Below are 15,375 nucleotides of genomic sequence, written 5' to 3' on the forward strand. Positions count from 1 at the left end.
ACGGTAAACACTTAGGGCAAAATCTAATCCCATTACAGGGATACAAAACCAAGTCTCCTATTCACTGCCTTTAACACTCTGCTAACAACACTGCTCCACTGGGAAGGAGACAATGTAAAGACAAATAGTTACTGTAATTATCCTCCATGTGTTCTAAGGACAGGTTTAGTTCACGCCACCTGTTTTTGAGGGGAAAGATACTGGAAATTTGCCATTTACTTTGAGTTTGGTCTGGGAATAATGCATTAACATTATGACAATGACAAAGTTTATTCAAAAGAGATTACACACAGGCTACAATGTAAACAAAGTTTATTAACAGAAAATATATTGGCTTTCTTGGGGCTGTTCCCTGTTCGAGGCAGAGTCTGGCAGGGCTATAGCGACGCCTAGCTGTTGAAGAAAAATCATAATGAAAATGAGTGTTTTGATAACTGCCTGGTTTGGAGGGAAAGCTCTCGGGAAATAGGAGCCAAGTCAGATGATTGTCATTGGATTTGGGTTACATTAACTGAACTACAATGAGATTTCAGAGCAATGCCATTTCTAGCAGATGAAAAACTGCTTTCATTAGAATCACCTCTCTTATACTGGAGGTTTGAATATCTGCGTTTGTATGCCTTCTCCTCTCCTCCACTTTGAAATTCACCACAATGACAACTGATGGTGGGAAATCAGCGAACTCCCTGTATGAATATACCATTATTTACATTTTAATGCTGCCAAAGCCTTCAGCATGAGTGGCCTGATATGATTCATCCAGTTAGCAGGTCGAATCTACACCGAGGTCTTGTCTACATATATTTTTCCAAAATCCAGTGTATTCTTACGGACATGTCGCCAAGTGCTTGCTCATGAGGGAATTGTTGGGTCTCTAAAGGCAAAGAGTTTGGTCTGTACCTGCTCTATATGTATAGTGTCTTGAGACAAATTTGGTTGCGATTTGGCGCTATATAAATAAAATTGAATTAAATTGAATTAAATGTAAAACGCAGGCTTCTCTTGGTATTCATTGATGTAGTCTTTATTGCCACCTACTGGTCCTCAGTGCTCGCTTAGGCATTTTTGTGTTCTTGTGTGTGTAACCAGGGTCGTGTGGGGATACTTTATTTTTTTAAACACAAGTGAAAAAATCTGTTTAAAAAAATATTTGTATGTGTGTAGACAATTCCTTAATGAAAGAGCTGCAGAAGGTGGTAAAAAAAAGAATAGAAATATCTGTATGCATATAACACAATAGAATCGTTTAGCAGCATCCACATTCTGAAATTATTAAAGTTTTCTTTTGACGTAGACAAATATGCCCCATTGCATGCAGAACAGTCAAATGAGTCCCTTTGGACTGAACACAGTGGAAATAATTGCCATACAACCATTCATTTAGAGCGCTGTAATAAATCAACATGTGACTAGTTAGTGCTATCCTGTCTAGTGTACTTAACAAAATGTGCTTCATAATGGCCTGTGTCTATGTGGGATAAGGACAAATGCACTTTTGAGCAAGTTTTACCAGGAGAAACTTAGTAGTGCACTTTATGCAGATGTACTGTATATAACAATCACTTCTACTGGATGAAAATAAACATGAGCTTTTCCATTTGTTTGCACAAATGTCCGAAGATTTTGTTCTCTCTTATTGTTTTAATGATTTAATCTAAAAAGAAGGATGGAAACCAACATTGTATCAATTATTTAAGAAAAATACAAACAGTTTCACAGGGGACATTGCAGACTGTGTGGTGTCCACATCTCCCTAAGGCTGCTCTGAAGGTTCGTCAGCCACTCCCAGAGTAGAGACAAAACAAGCTTGACTTTAGTGCCAGCATGATATAGGCTATTAGTGTTAGCGAACGTTGTGTTGGAGCCATTCTGCATCGGTTGGGGAGGAGAGGATAATGGAGGATGCTTGTGGTTAAAATGTCTTTGTCTTACTGCGTCTTTGTAAAGACATACCATAAAAGTGCCTTTCTCTTAACATGTCAGTGACCTATTAAGCTTACTCACCCGTTTAGTGTAAGTGAAGGGATCCCTCATTACATCCCCATGTCTTGTCATGGCCTATTAAATATATACAGTGCCTCACATTATGATTAATCTCATAAAATATTATTCTAGCAGACATCTGTCCCCGTGAGCCCTGATGGCATTTTTCATATTCCTTGCCTTCTTATACCAATAGGACTGAAATTGACTGTTCCTTTGTTCGCTGTATCGTGAAGCCTTTGTTGAAATGTCAATACTGTCCTCAATATCCTATGCGATGTAATGAAGAAACGCTGGCAGCTTGCCATTTCATTTTCACAGTGAAATATAGAGGAATATTACCCCAGGTTAATCTCTCACCAGGTGTAACGCTTTCACTCTCGCTCTGTCAGTACTTCAATATGCATACACACCCATACACACAGAGAAAGACCTCCTGGAATTGTTTAATTAGCCCTAGTTTTAATTACCTCCCCTGGTGCCCTTGGGATAGAGCAAAGGGCTCAGTGTTAATGAGAGGGGGATCAATAGAAAAGAAAGACAAGGAATCTGTTCTCCCTCACCTCCGCCTGCCCTCCTTTCACCACACCACCTGTTTCCCTCTGTTTGCTTTATCTTACGTTTGTTGGTAAATGGGTCAGATTGTGTATGCGTGTGCGACCGTGTGCCTGCATGTCCATAAGTGAGGCTATAAAAGAGTCATCAGACCAAACCTGCAAAGACAACTGCTTATCTTTTAAGGGGCAGTTGGACATATTGGGATATACACCTGCTCACTTTCTTGCCAGGGCTTAGATGAAAAGATTGACACCTCTCTCACATCTGTGCGGCAAATATGGAGCTGGAGCGAGAAGCCAGTTAGCTTAGCTTCGTTTTAATAGAAAGGTTTAAGGTTAGGCTAAAGCAACAAGATATAAAGTGTTAATTAGTGAGTTTACGAGGTTTCAGTTGGCAGATTTTGTTTCCTGTGGACAGAGCCAGGCTAGCTGGTTCCGCCTCTTTCCAGTCTTCCTGCTAAGCTAAGCTAATCGGCTCCACATACATATACACAGCAAGATAATGCTTGGCAAAAAAGCAAATAAACATGATTCCAAGAAATATCAAACTATTGCTTTGTTTTCACAGGTAAAGGATGTTAAAGCTCAAACTAATGCTCTCAGAAAGACATCAGTGAACACAGCGAATAGAGCTTCAGGTTACTGATTAATAAACATTGGGACACTGACGAAGACATGATTCTGAGGCCGAACATGAAAATGACATGACGACATTTAAATATAACTTAAATATTGTATATATATATATATAAAACAAGACTTTACATTTGTTCCATTGTCCATTATCCTACATGCAATGCAAACATGCACTACTTTAAGTCAGTAAGATTAGAAAGCAAAGATGCATTCTGGGAGTTTTTAACGAGGGAATTCAACTTTCATTGCACTGGAATGATTGTGACACTGGGAGGGCCTAGAAACTGTCTGACTCTGTGGACATTTCACCGCCAAATGAACTACAGACTGGTTTAAGAAGCTCCCACTGTTTCAAGCACACTGTGGTCACAGTCGGAGTCTGGGTACTCTCCATGGTGCTGAAAGTTAAAAACAAAAGAATGTGTAGTAGTATATGTGTGTATGTGCACACGTGTGTGTGCCAGTCTACCGGTCTATGAGTCATCTATTAGAGCTGCCTACAGGCCAACAGAGGGAGAGGATGGGGGGTGGGGTGGGGGCTTGTACTGCCCTGGCTATTGACTGAAACTGGCCAACTCTCTCTCTGGGAGTGTGGAGTGTGTGTCTGTGAGGGAAAAAAAAGAGGGGGAGACAGTGTGTGCGTACCTGAGGCAGGGCTTGGACCACAGTATCCAACAGGGCTCTCATTCCTGTCGCCATCTTCAGCAGCTTCAGCACTTTGTGTGTGTGTGTGTGTGTGTGTGTGTGTGTGTGTGTGTGTGTGTGTGAGTGTGTGTGACAGAGAGAGAGAGGGAGAGAGAGAGATTTTAAGTGTGGGCATTTAGGGGGAAATCCCTCAGGTTCAATTACAGACTAAATGGGAAACATCAAACCGTGGAAAGGTCAGTTCTTAATTTACAGACCATGTAACACACACACGAACACACACACACATGCATGCATGCGCACACAAAAACAGCCCTATAGACATTAGCTGCTATGCTACAACGAACTGACCTGTAAAAGTTGTTTAGAGTTTCAACAGTTACATTTTAACACGCCAGCAAGAACAAGTCATACTCTTCTTCACTGAAAGGATTTACAGGAAGTGTGGCTGGGATAGGACTTGTGAGAGAGTGAGAGAGTGTATGTGTGGGTGTGTGTGCGTGCATTTCACACGCATGTGGTATGTGTACCTCGAGCTATCCTCAGTACTCTCATGATCCTGATGATCGTGGGGTTGATGGGCAGGGCAGCACTGATCTCAATCTCCTCCAGGGTGATGCCCATCACTGACAGGAGCACAATGGCCAGGTCCAACTGGTTCCACCTAGCACGAGCACACACACGCTCATGTGATAGAGAAAGGTGTACAAAGGGCATTGCAACACAAAGGGAGGGCGAACACAAAGCACACACTGGAAAGTTTGTTGGCATTTCACACATTACTCTACATTGAGGTCTACACTGTTCTACCAGTGACCCTAGAGTGCCTCATACCCAAAAGCCTTTAATAAATCCATCCATGCAGCAAAATGCTTCTTACAGCTTAAGGACAGATGGGAAACAGATGTTGCTGAATCAGATCAATATGGTAGGAATCAAAGAGTTTGAAGCCACCATATTCACATTCAGAAGTCTGACTTAAGGGCAACAATTTTACCTTTATTGCCTCATGTAAAGGAGGTATCGCAGTCCGCATTCATCTTCAGGCTTTTCGGAAGATGGTCAACAAATACACATCTTTTGTTAAAATTATCAAGGTGGGCTAAAAATTGTGAACATTTATATGGAAAATGATAAATCACACCCACACATTTGCCACTGCCAATTGCTCAGTCACAAAGCTTTCCAAACTGTCATTTAAAATGCCAGTGACAGTAGTGCATCAACAGGCGCCGTGACTCGTTATCATGCACACAATCACGTTTCCCTCTGCTATGAGTGGCTGCTGACTGTGGGTCCACTTCTTTTTTCACATTTTTGTTGCGGTCTTACCCACCTTGGCAAAAGAAGGTGCGCCATCCTCTATGGTTGCAGCCATGCAGCCCTTCAGGGCTGAGAGAGGCAGCTGCTTTTGCTCATATTTGCAAAAACAACTGTTCCTTAATTACTTCACACATCAAAGTCTCAGAAAGAATCTAGCTTGGCTGGTAAAAACGCACCTGTTACTTATCTAAAGGTTGACGTTAATGTGCGTTGGACTTTCATATCTCCTTCACTGTCAGCCTCGGAACTTTTTGGCCTGACACAAGTACACATAGACACACACACATACCTGCAGACTTACAGTACCTGGCGGCCCACGGGGCAGTGTGTTTGTGTGTTACACTACCTGCTACTCCACTGACCCAGTTCTGAAGCTGGCCTGGAAGTCACCCCAGCCTATAAATCACACTATGCACAGTGACTGCTCACGGCTGTTGCTGACACTACATAAAAAGAGACAAACTGCCAGCTGGAAACAGTGTGATACATTCTCCATATATATCCGCCCATCTCTTTCTCATTTCATCACTCATTTGCCCTCCTCCTTTTTTGTCTTTGATGAGCCCAGCTTCCCCGCCTATATGTTATCTGTCTCTTCGCCATCTCTCTCTCCCTCTGCCACCTCATCTCTCTTGCTCTGAACCGCTTCTCCTTATCCTCTCTCTCTCTCCTCACTAACTAAAATAGGTCAATGACATTAAACTACCATCAGTGTAATATAAGCTCCCAAATCTGTTTCTGCCTTTAATTAGTCACCACATATCGCTGAAAAGAATAAGACATCCGTCTCGACAGTGTGCACATTTGGGTGAGTGACAAATCAATTAGTCTGGGCTCTGAGTGAATGGATGTGGGAGTGAACAGGCTGGTACTGAGGTGTGTTTCCCATAGAGGTCAAACAAAGGTGAGTACAGTGAATTACAGAAATGGAAAGCGCATTAGTATCACATGCAGAGAGCTAATAAACACTTTGGTTTTGTTAAGCAGAATGATGCTGTAGTTTCACTGTTTCTTTTTACAACCAGACCTATATTATGTCACCCAATAAATGATTACAATGAAAAACTGCCATATATATTCAAAAAGCTTTATTACTTGAAAATGTATTATACTTTGTATTTACATTATGGGATAACTCCATAAGGAATGAAACAAAATAATGAACGGAAGGTAACTGCTAAAAGGGTAAGTTCCTCCTCCTTACTGTGATAATGAAGATGCGTCATTATGTTGTCTTTCACAGAACTGTTGTGTGTGATAATTGTCAGTAAATCCGTATTTGCGCCACAGTACGGTTTAGTCAACTTAATAACAGAACGCCTCCCAGCCAGCTCATATTTCAACATATTTCATAATCCTCTATATCATCAAAGCTGTTATTCTCTATTCCATTTATAATGATCAAAGCAAAAGGCGGATTTGTACAGCCATTACTCTTTGAACTAAATAACTGTTTATTGTGGCACTATTTATATTATACATTATTTCAGCAGATTAGGACATGTGCCTAGAGCCCTGATAGCTGCTTTACGTTTAATTTTCACGTCATACATGTGATAAGTGACTGAGCTGAACGGACACAAGCATAAGGTGATATTGTCATTTTCGGTGACGTTAAATCTCTAACGTTTAATCCAAAGGGCCCTTGTGTTGTCAGGCTACACACTAAAGCGACCATAAGGAAAGCTGACTGACAATCCCCATGCAGGCACGGTACAGTCTACCTCTGGACAGCAGCACAAATCCCACAGTGGATGGATGAGGTTTGCAATGACACCAAGCTGTCTTGTACAATGTATTAGAATTACACATGTGCGTAAACATACAAATAAGCAGACGGATACACTTGAATTCAGGCGGAATGGGATACACTCTCGTGCGCAATCACACTGCCAACGAACAGGGTATAAACACACAACGTACCTGTCTTTGAAGAAGCGGCGGAAGCCGAAGGCGATGAGCTTGAGTACTGATTCGACCACAAAAGTGGAGGTGAAGAAATAGTTGCAGTACTTCAGGGCGAGGTCCAGTGACTGGAAGGACAGGTTAAAAAATGGGAGTGTGTGTGTATGTGTGTGTATGTGTGTGCATGTGCATTGGGGTAGGGTGCAGTATCAGCAGGGAGAAACTGTAGAACTGGAATCATTGCCACTGTTTGTACAGTAAAATCAAGCATGCCAGAGGCACAAACAGAGCATCTCCGATTCATACACACATACACACACATAGCCACATTATGTCCCCTACCAAACACACATATTTACGCAGAAAGTATTTGCAGAGTATTCAAATATTCCAGAGGCAAGCATGTTTTAGTTGTCTTAAACATTCATGTTACCGCAGACTGTGAGACTGGAGATTATTTTCATTGGCTGTTGTCTCCTTTCATAAATAAAGCTGTAGCATCGAAGAAGTGGGAGGCTGCCAAATGTCAGAGCCAACAGCTGACAAATACAGGCAAGACCTGTGATATTTATCTGATGCTCGGTCAGTTTGAGAAAGCTTGCTCCATTTTAAAGGTCAAATGGGCATCTTATCTCAAGGATAATCACTTTTCTCTCCTTCACAAAAAAACCCGCTATCAGCCCTCTGAACCTCCATTCATCACACATGAATGGACAGATACATGTAGTGTACAGCTAACACCGCTCTGACAGCAGCCCACATCAAATCAGCAGTGCAATCACAGCTCCTTTGTGTGGACTACAGCTACTCACAACACACGCTACAGAGCCTGGATGCAGGTTCATGGTGGTTGACCAGTCAGTGATTTCAGTGTGTCTTTTAAAGATGGCTGCTGTTTAGGGGAGGGAAGGCTTTATGTAAGAGTTGTAGTCAGGCGCAGGAAAACAGCCACAAAGGTTTGACAGACACTAATACTCTGCATGAAAACCCAGCAGAGGCGCTTCTTACTGAGATGGAGCTTGCAGGAGTCTGTCTGTATTTTCTGGAAGAGGCGCTTTAAAGGAGGCCAGAGCTAAGTTGCAAAAATCTCTAATTACTTACATAAATGCAAGAATGCATTTATCACATAATATGCATCCACAAACACAAAAACACAACTGGACCTGTCCCCCCTTGCCCTTCACAAACATCTTAAGCTGGGCATACAGTGTACAATTTGAGCCCATTTCTGAACCATTTATTTAAGCCGCATGACTCATTTCAGAGTTGGATTTCATCTTTTTTCATTTCAGCTTTGTTGGCCATGGTTTACCTGAAGTGTACAAGGAGAGCGAGGAACAATCACTGCCTGATCAACTGCTCCCAACCAGTCGAGGAGCGCTCTGATGAATTTCTGACATGTTGAAAATTTTGGTTGGAATGTTGTCACAACTGATTTGAATTGAGAGAAACTTTGGCAGGAATTAGCTGCTGATCTTCAACTGCAAGGTGATGTTTTTTGTTCTGATTTAGCAGGCAAGCTTGTTAGTTTGTTGGTGCTGCTGACTAGTGTGTGTGCACGCTTCAAGCTAAACTAGCAAGAAAACTTGTACCGTTCTTGGAGCTTTCAAACTAATCTTTATTGACCCTTGTCAATAGCAAGAATGGACCACAGAGGCAGATGGGCTGTTTTATTTTCGATTTTACACGAACAGACTGAGCACTCAGGTCGTGGCTTGACGATTAGTGTGAGCAGTAAATCTTGAGCTTTGGCTTTACATCATAGACAACTTCTACATCTCTAAATTAGTGCAGTGTATGCCCAGCTTGACATGACCCACCAGTTTGTTCTCGCACTCCCATACAACCATCAAACACACTTGTTTGCACACACAGGTAAACTTGTTCTTCCTTACATGAGGTTGATTGTAGTGCTCTAAGGACATGGTGATGACGTTGATACAGATGATGAAGGTGATGATGAGGTCCAGGTAGTGGTTTGTGCACAGTGTGTGGATCATCAGGCGTACTTTGCCATAGCTGGCATAGTAGGGCAGCTTTTGGGCTTCTGTTGGTAGAGAAATATATCAGTGATAAATAAAGATAGAAAACATTCATCATGGTGTACAGTGACCATGCAAACCTTCGAGCTACTAGAACAGAACTTAAACTTAAACCAAATCCAAGCAAACTGCTCCTGTTGCTGCTTGAAACACACAACAGACCATATTTTTTCATGCAGTGAGGACCCGCTCCACACTGAAGCTCTGATCAAGCTACAATCACTATCAACAGAAAAAAAAAACAATCTCACATTGCAGTGCACAGGAGCAATTATGACACTTTATTATTACCTGCCTGTCTCTATTTTCATCTTTCTACAGCACAGTTTTTCAACAGTGCTGATCAGAGCTCTATATGCTAACAGAAAGTGATTCTTATAATGTGTCATAGTAACGATATGGGTGGAGTGAGCTATTAAGCCTTTAATGTTGTGTATAATTATATCTGCTTGTTTTGTATTGTAGAAGTGTTTGTAATGTTTTTTCATCTGATCATACCCACTTTCACCCTATAAATCTCTTCCTGTTACTTCCTTCTGACTGCATCCTTGCTTTGTATCCTCATATCACCCTATTCCTGTCTCCAACTGTTCATGTACCTAGCTTTCTGTATTTCTCTTCCAGCTTTTGGCCTATTCCATGCTCCTTCTCTGCCCTCTTTGCTATCCCTCTCCTGTCATCCCCCTTTCTCTTACTTCTCCTCTTCTTTTCCATTCGCCGCTGACGCTTCTCCTCGCGTCTTTTTGCCTCCTCCACCTCCTGGTGCTGGCGGCACTTGTGGAAGTTCTCCACCACCACGCCAACAAACATGTTGAGGACAAAGAAGCTGACAATGAGGAGGAAGGAGATGAAATACAGCAGCATCCATGGGTTGTTGTTGGTCACCGGCTGGGGTTGAAGTGGTGCGTTTGTTTGTGATGTGATTTGATATAAAATGATGTGATGCAACAGAAGGAGGTGAGAAACAAAACAGAGATGAGGGGGAAGGAGAAAAAAGATTTAGCCAGATAGAAGATTGTGCTACTAGTTATTTTCTTATGAAAAATCGTTGCACAGCTTATGTGTCGGTACCTGCTGGTCCACACCCACAGCATCCAGGCCGTGATACATGATGTTGACCCAGCCGTCCTTGGAGGCGAGTACAAACAGGGACATCAGAGCCTGGATAAAAGTGGGCAGAGAACAGAAAGGAAAACTGTTTATTTTGCTCATTTTATTGCTAAACTAGAATTACCGCCTCACAGTTGTTTGCCTCGGTCAACCAGCCAAGTAGCAGTTTGCATGTCTGTCCAGACTCAGATAATAAATGCAACAAAGACAAAAACAAAACATTTAATTAAAGGTATTAAGTACATATTTTGGTGAGATGTTACATAGTTATCACTATATTGACATGTATCATTCCAGTGAATAATTTCCATGTAGAAACCTGCTGTCACTAAGAGACTGTTTTTCCAGAGGAGCACAGAGGACTGATAGAGAGCTTCATCACATGGTGCAAGGACAATCACCTGAAGCTCAGTACCAGCAGAACCAATGAGCTTGTCGTGGCACAGAAGCAGCACAGAAGATCTCTACAATCGGCACAATTTCAAGATGGAGACCCAAGATTAGCGTCACCAATTCAATATCTGACCAAATGTGAAACATCTCAATCTCAATCATCTCGAGTCACAATCTCCTTCCCCCCCTTCTCCCGTTCTCCCTCTGTTGAATACTGGACAGAAAAGTGTTTTGCAGAACTTTATGATGCTACAGTGAAGTTTATCTTTGACCTTTTGGATATAAAATGTCATAACACACATGTTACACTAACCTGTCCCAGGTTGTCAAAGTTGTACTTATGGTGGACCCACTTGTAGTTGGCTTGCAGACAGTCTGACTTGTTGGTGATGTTTTTGACATCAGGGCCGAAGCAGTAGAAGAACTTGCCTTTAAACAGCTGTCAGTAGAAGAACAATGAGACAGAGCTTTTGATGCCGCCTGACTACTTACATAAATCAGAGAAAAAAGCCCTCATAAGCCCCTCCGATGAGATGAAAGGCTGCTCGTGAGTGAAATAATGAGCTGGTCAAAGATCACACCACAAGAACATGTTGTGCAGTGATGAAAGAAGTAGGAGGACAATGAGAGTTTACTTAAGAGAGAAATGCAAGTGTGCTTCAAAGCTATTGAGAGGGAAGGTGAGGGAGAGTATTCCATTTTTTAACAAAATCACAGTAATGCACAAATATGCTGGGTTATTTACAACAATTTCCATGCATATGATATGCTTGATTAAATAATGAATGCATGAAGGGTGTATTATTAAAACAGCAGTTCCCTTCTTCCTACCTGTACCCCAAGTATGCCAAAGATGATGAAGAACGCACAACAGATGAGAACAATGTTGCCAATGGGTTTGAGGGAGGTGATGAGGGTCTCCACCACCAGCTTCAGACCTGGAGCTCTGCTAATCACCCTGAAGACAGGACAGGGGTAAGAGAAAAATAAGAACAAGTGAAATGAAAAGGATGCAGAGGGCGTAAAATGTAGAAGAAGAAGTATATTTGATTTAATATGCATTTCCTACAGTGGTTATTCACTGTCTTTATATCATTATATTTATATGGGCAACATCTCAGATGCTGGGAGTGATGTATGTTATTGTTTCATTTTAACGTCTTTAAAATTGCACAGATTAGCTCAAAGACTGTCATTCATGGCAGAAAAAGTACTTACTGAAGAGAATATAATTGATTAATCATGGTTACATTTTCTGTCTGCTTTTGAAATTGTTAACTAGGTTGATCTGTTGGGGAACGCAGCACTGCTCCTCGGTCATCTTTTTTTAAAGAACCAAGAACAAGGCTTCCATACATAACATGATAATCAGCAGATGCAAATGATTACAAAAGAGAAACACTTGAATAGAAACTGCTGGGCCATACCTGAGGGGACGCAGTGTTCTGAGCAGCCTGAGTACTCTAAGCACCCCCAGGATCTTGGCCCCACCCGCCATGGACACGACAATGTCAATCAAAGACACAAAAACCAGAAAGCCATCTAGAATGTTCCAGCTGCTCCGCAGATAAGCCTGTTCGCCCACATACAGACCCATGGAAACCACCTGAAGATGAGAGAAACAGAGGAGGTGAAGCAGGACATTGGAGCATTGACTACACTGGCCAAACAAAGGCCTTACAGAGGTGAGGGTGGATGTTGTAAGGAAATTGCAACAGCTGTATTTGGCGTTTTGCTGAGCAGCAGTGGGAGCATCATGCCTGCTTGGGCAAAAATCTGCAACTGACATTTGAAGCTGTTTGCCAAGTATCCAGTAAAGCTTCAGAGGGACTTTGGAGGTTAGTGTGCAAACATATCAAGATGTTGAAAGATCAGTTCTTGGCAAACATCTTAGGATCTAAATGCCAAAATGTAAACTGACCGCAAGGCCAGAAAGTAAACTGAATGTACAAAATGTCCAAGTATGTATAGACTCCAGAATTATGATTATGTTAAAGTATAATCTAATACTTTATCTTTAGAAATAGTCCAGGAAATGGCATTGCTTAGTCATATAACTACAGTACAATCATTAGAAGTACTTTTTTGGAGAGGGCTACATTGGGTCTGGAGCCGCCTTATAAAATAACACTAAAAAGTTCTGCAACTTGCTGACCAATTCTTCAGCCTTGCTGTGCTTTTTATGTGGCTGCCTCTTGTAGACAGCACTAAACACAGCGGTGGAGTCCTACAGAGAGATTAATGCTACACAAACAAACACACATCAACACACATTACAGAGCCACACAAGTCTCAGACAGACAGAAACACGGAGGGAGACATGTTCGGCTCGGCCAGGGGGCTGACAAGTCTGTGGCTCCTTGACGGGCCGTGATTGGTTAATAATTGATTGTGGGAGTGCATAATTGATGGACCACTTGTGCCAAAGCCTTTCGCGGAGAATACAGAGAGGAGAGGGGGAGAGAAAATAAAAGAAAGGAGGGGTGGGGAAAGGCCGAGTCCGAAAAAAAGGAGAGGGAGGAAGGAAGTGGAAAGGTTAAACAACTTAAAAAAGAAGCAGTCAACATTGGAGAGGACAGGAGGAAGGAGAGAGTGTGGGGGAGTGCTGGAGATGGACCACATCCATAAGAGAAGACTAGCCACTAATTAATGACATTGCTTAATTGCTCTATTCTCCAAAGGAACATGGGAAGCCAAGAAAAGAAGGGTAGGGAAGGGGGTTGGGCTGTGGGAGCACTGAGGCGAAGTCAATTCTGCCAGAGAGACAGGGAGACACAGGAGGAGACGGACATAAAAGATGTCTCTGTGTAGTGCCTGCACACGCTACACTCAGGACTCATTGGAAGTAATAGAGAGACAGGTTGTAAAATGTTACCTTGAGTGTCATCTCGCCCACAAAGATGGCAGTAAAGATGTAGTTGGAGATGGTGAGGAAGACTCTTTCCTGGACAGACAAACAGGCGGAGGGAGAGAGGGGTTGACAGTTAGAGAGAGGAGATGGGGCAATTAGGGGTAGTAAAACCTTACTTACCGCACCTTTGAGATAATAGAATTGAATTCATCCTCGGCTAATCCAAAAAGCCACCACACACAAAAGCTGCTCGCTTCCACACACTCATGCACACAGACACACGCTTCAGGTGAATTTACCAAGCTGCCTTGTAGTATCTTGGGCCTCTCCAGAGCTACTGTGATGCAGTTGGAGAAGATGAAGGCCAACACCACATAGTCAAACAGCTTATGGGCTATGATGGACTGGCACATCTGTCTGAATCTGGAGTGGGAGGAGAACAGCATATATATTATAAAACCCTTCCATCCAATCAGAATGCGAGCCAAGTTCCCTGACAGTGCACGGAGGCTCCCTCACATCTTGGGTGGGTAAATAGCCTCATTCAGCCCTTGTTTACATCACTCCTAATTCAAAACAAATTACATTAACAACACACTCAGAAGCACAAGACTCCTGAGTACAGTGCTCTGCAGGGAGACCCGAATACAGAGATAAGAGAGAAACAGAAGAGAGAGAGAAAGACAGAAAGAGATGGGACATATAAATACTGAATATGTATTTCAAAACTTAGCATGTGACACTGTGTACTGCCAAAAAGCAATTAAATATCTTTGCTGCAGTGTTTATTGGAACGGATGAAAAGAAACAGATTGAATAAGAGAGGCTGTATTTATTCTAAAGTATTTTGGAAATATAATGGAGACATTTAAATGCCTTTTATTAAAAAAAAAAAAAAAAAAAAAATCAGCCGCGTCTATTCAAACCCTTCCTCTGCAGATTGTAACACAACATCAGTACAAGTTAATGCAGAATTTAATGAATTGCCTATGGTATTACATTTACCCCCTGAGGCCTGCTTCTGGCTCCCTAACAGGAGGGGAGAGGGTAGAAAATATCCCTTTGTTATTTGGAAGGTGGCGATCAATACTCTAATGTAGTCCTTCTCTGAGGAAGCTCGGCAACCTGTCCTTCCTATTGATGAGGTGGGGGAACAGAGTCTGCCCACCCATCCTTGGTATTGTTTTGAGCTACGTCCTGTGGCCAGCCGATAATGTTTGTATGAGAAGCTGTTTAGACTTTGGCGACAAAACAGCCCACATTTTGAGTCAACACACTTTTGATGCAATCACTCCATGACTAAATGCCCTGGACAAAAAAACGTTTGATTAAAAGGGAAGAAGAAAAAAAAAAAAAACGCAGCGAGGCGTAAAGGTGACTCACTTGTTCTGTGGGGAGAACAGGAAGACGGACCAGTCCTCTCTGGTCTCGCACCAGTCTGGTCTGTACACTTCTAGCATCTTCTGGATGCGGAAGCACAAGCTCTGCAGCAAAGAACACCCACGACACGCATGATGGACACCACACACACACAAGCATAGCCCATACACCATACACAACATAATCATGCAGTAAACACAAAAAGACACACAGAATTGCAACGAGAAACCGCCTGTTTTGACTCTCTATTTAAATTATTAACGAAAGTGAAACACTTCTATAGCAACAGCTCGAAGCATCTTCCAACATTACCATCTGTATAGCTCTCTCCCCCGCTGTCTAAATAGTCCTTTCTAATTAACCTTGTTTCTCTCGTACACAGACTTGTTTACAATGAAAACAATGGGACTCCCATGAGGCCCAGGTGATAGGGAGTGCAGGCTTTATACAAAGTACTTGAAAATCCCACACAAGAGAGCAGGAGATTATTGTCTGTGTAAAATCTTGTACTTCAACACAAGAGCTAATGGTTCGGTTATTGAGAATCACA

The 15,375-nt window shown here is 42.2% G+C and overlaps 1 protein-coding gene across 1 annotated transcript in view; it reads right to left on the reverse strand.

Annotated features, from left to right (window-relative positions):
• The window catches only part of cacna1ia (calcium voltage-gated channel subunit alpha1 Ia), a 104,080-nt gene that overhangs the window by 18,449 nt on the left and 70,256 nt on the right, over window positions 1–15,375 (reverse strand). The window contains exons 17-28 of the mRNA XM_041957499.1: window positions 14,829–14,929; window positions 13,745–13,868; window positions 13,470–13,538; window positions 12,022–12,200; window positions 11,426–11,552; window positions 10,908–11,033; window positions 10,163–10,252; window positions 9,787–9,979; window positions 8,945–9,096; window positions 7,068–7,177; window positions 4,352–4,485; window positions 3,822–3,892 (exon numbers count right to left, since the gene is read on the reverse strand). Coding sequence (XP_041813433.1) covers window positions 3,822–3,892; window positions 4,352–4,485; window positions 7,068–7,177; window positions 8,945–9,096; window positions 9,787–9,979; window positions 10,163–10,252; window positions 10,908–11,033; window positions 11,426–11,552; window positions 12,022–12,200; window positions 13,470–13,538; window positions 13,745–13,868; window positions 14,829–14,929 — 1,476 coding nt within the window. The remainder of the gene's footprint in view (window positions 1–3,821; window positions 3,893–4,351; window positions 4,486–7,067; window positions 7,178–8,944; window positions 9,097–9,786; window positions 9,980–10,162; window positions 10,253–10,907; window positions 11,034–11,425; window positions 11,553–12,021; window positions 12,201–13,469; window positions 13,539–13,744; window positions 13,869–14,828; window positions 14,930–15,375) is intronic.

Source organism: Chelmon rostratus, chromosome 17 (assembly GCF_017976325.1).
Source record: "Chelmon rostratus isolate fCheRos1 chromosome 17, fCheRos1.pri, whole genome shotgun sequence".
NCBI classification, from domain to species: domain Eukaryota; kingdom Metazoa; phylum Chordata; class Actinopteri; order Chaetodontiformes; family Chaetodontidae; genus Chelmon; species Chelmon rostratus.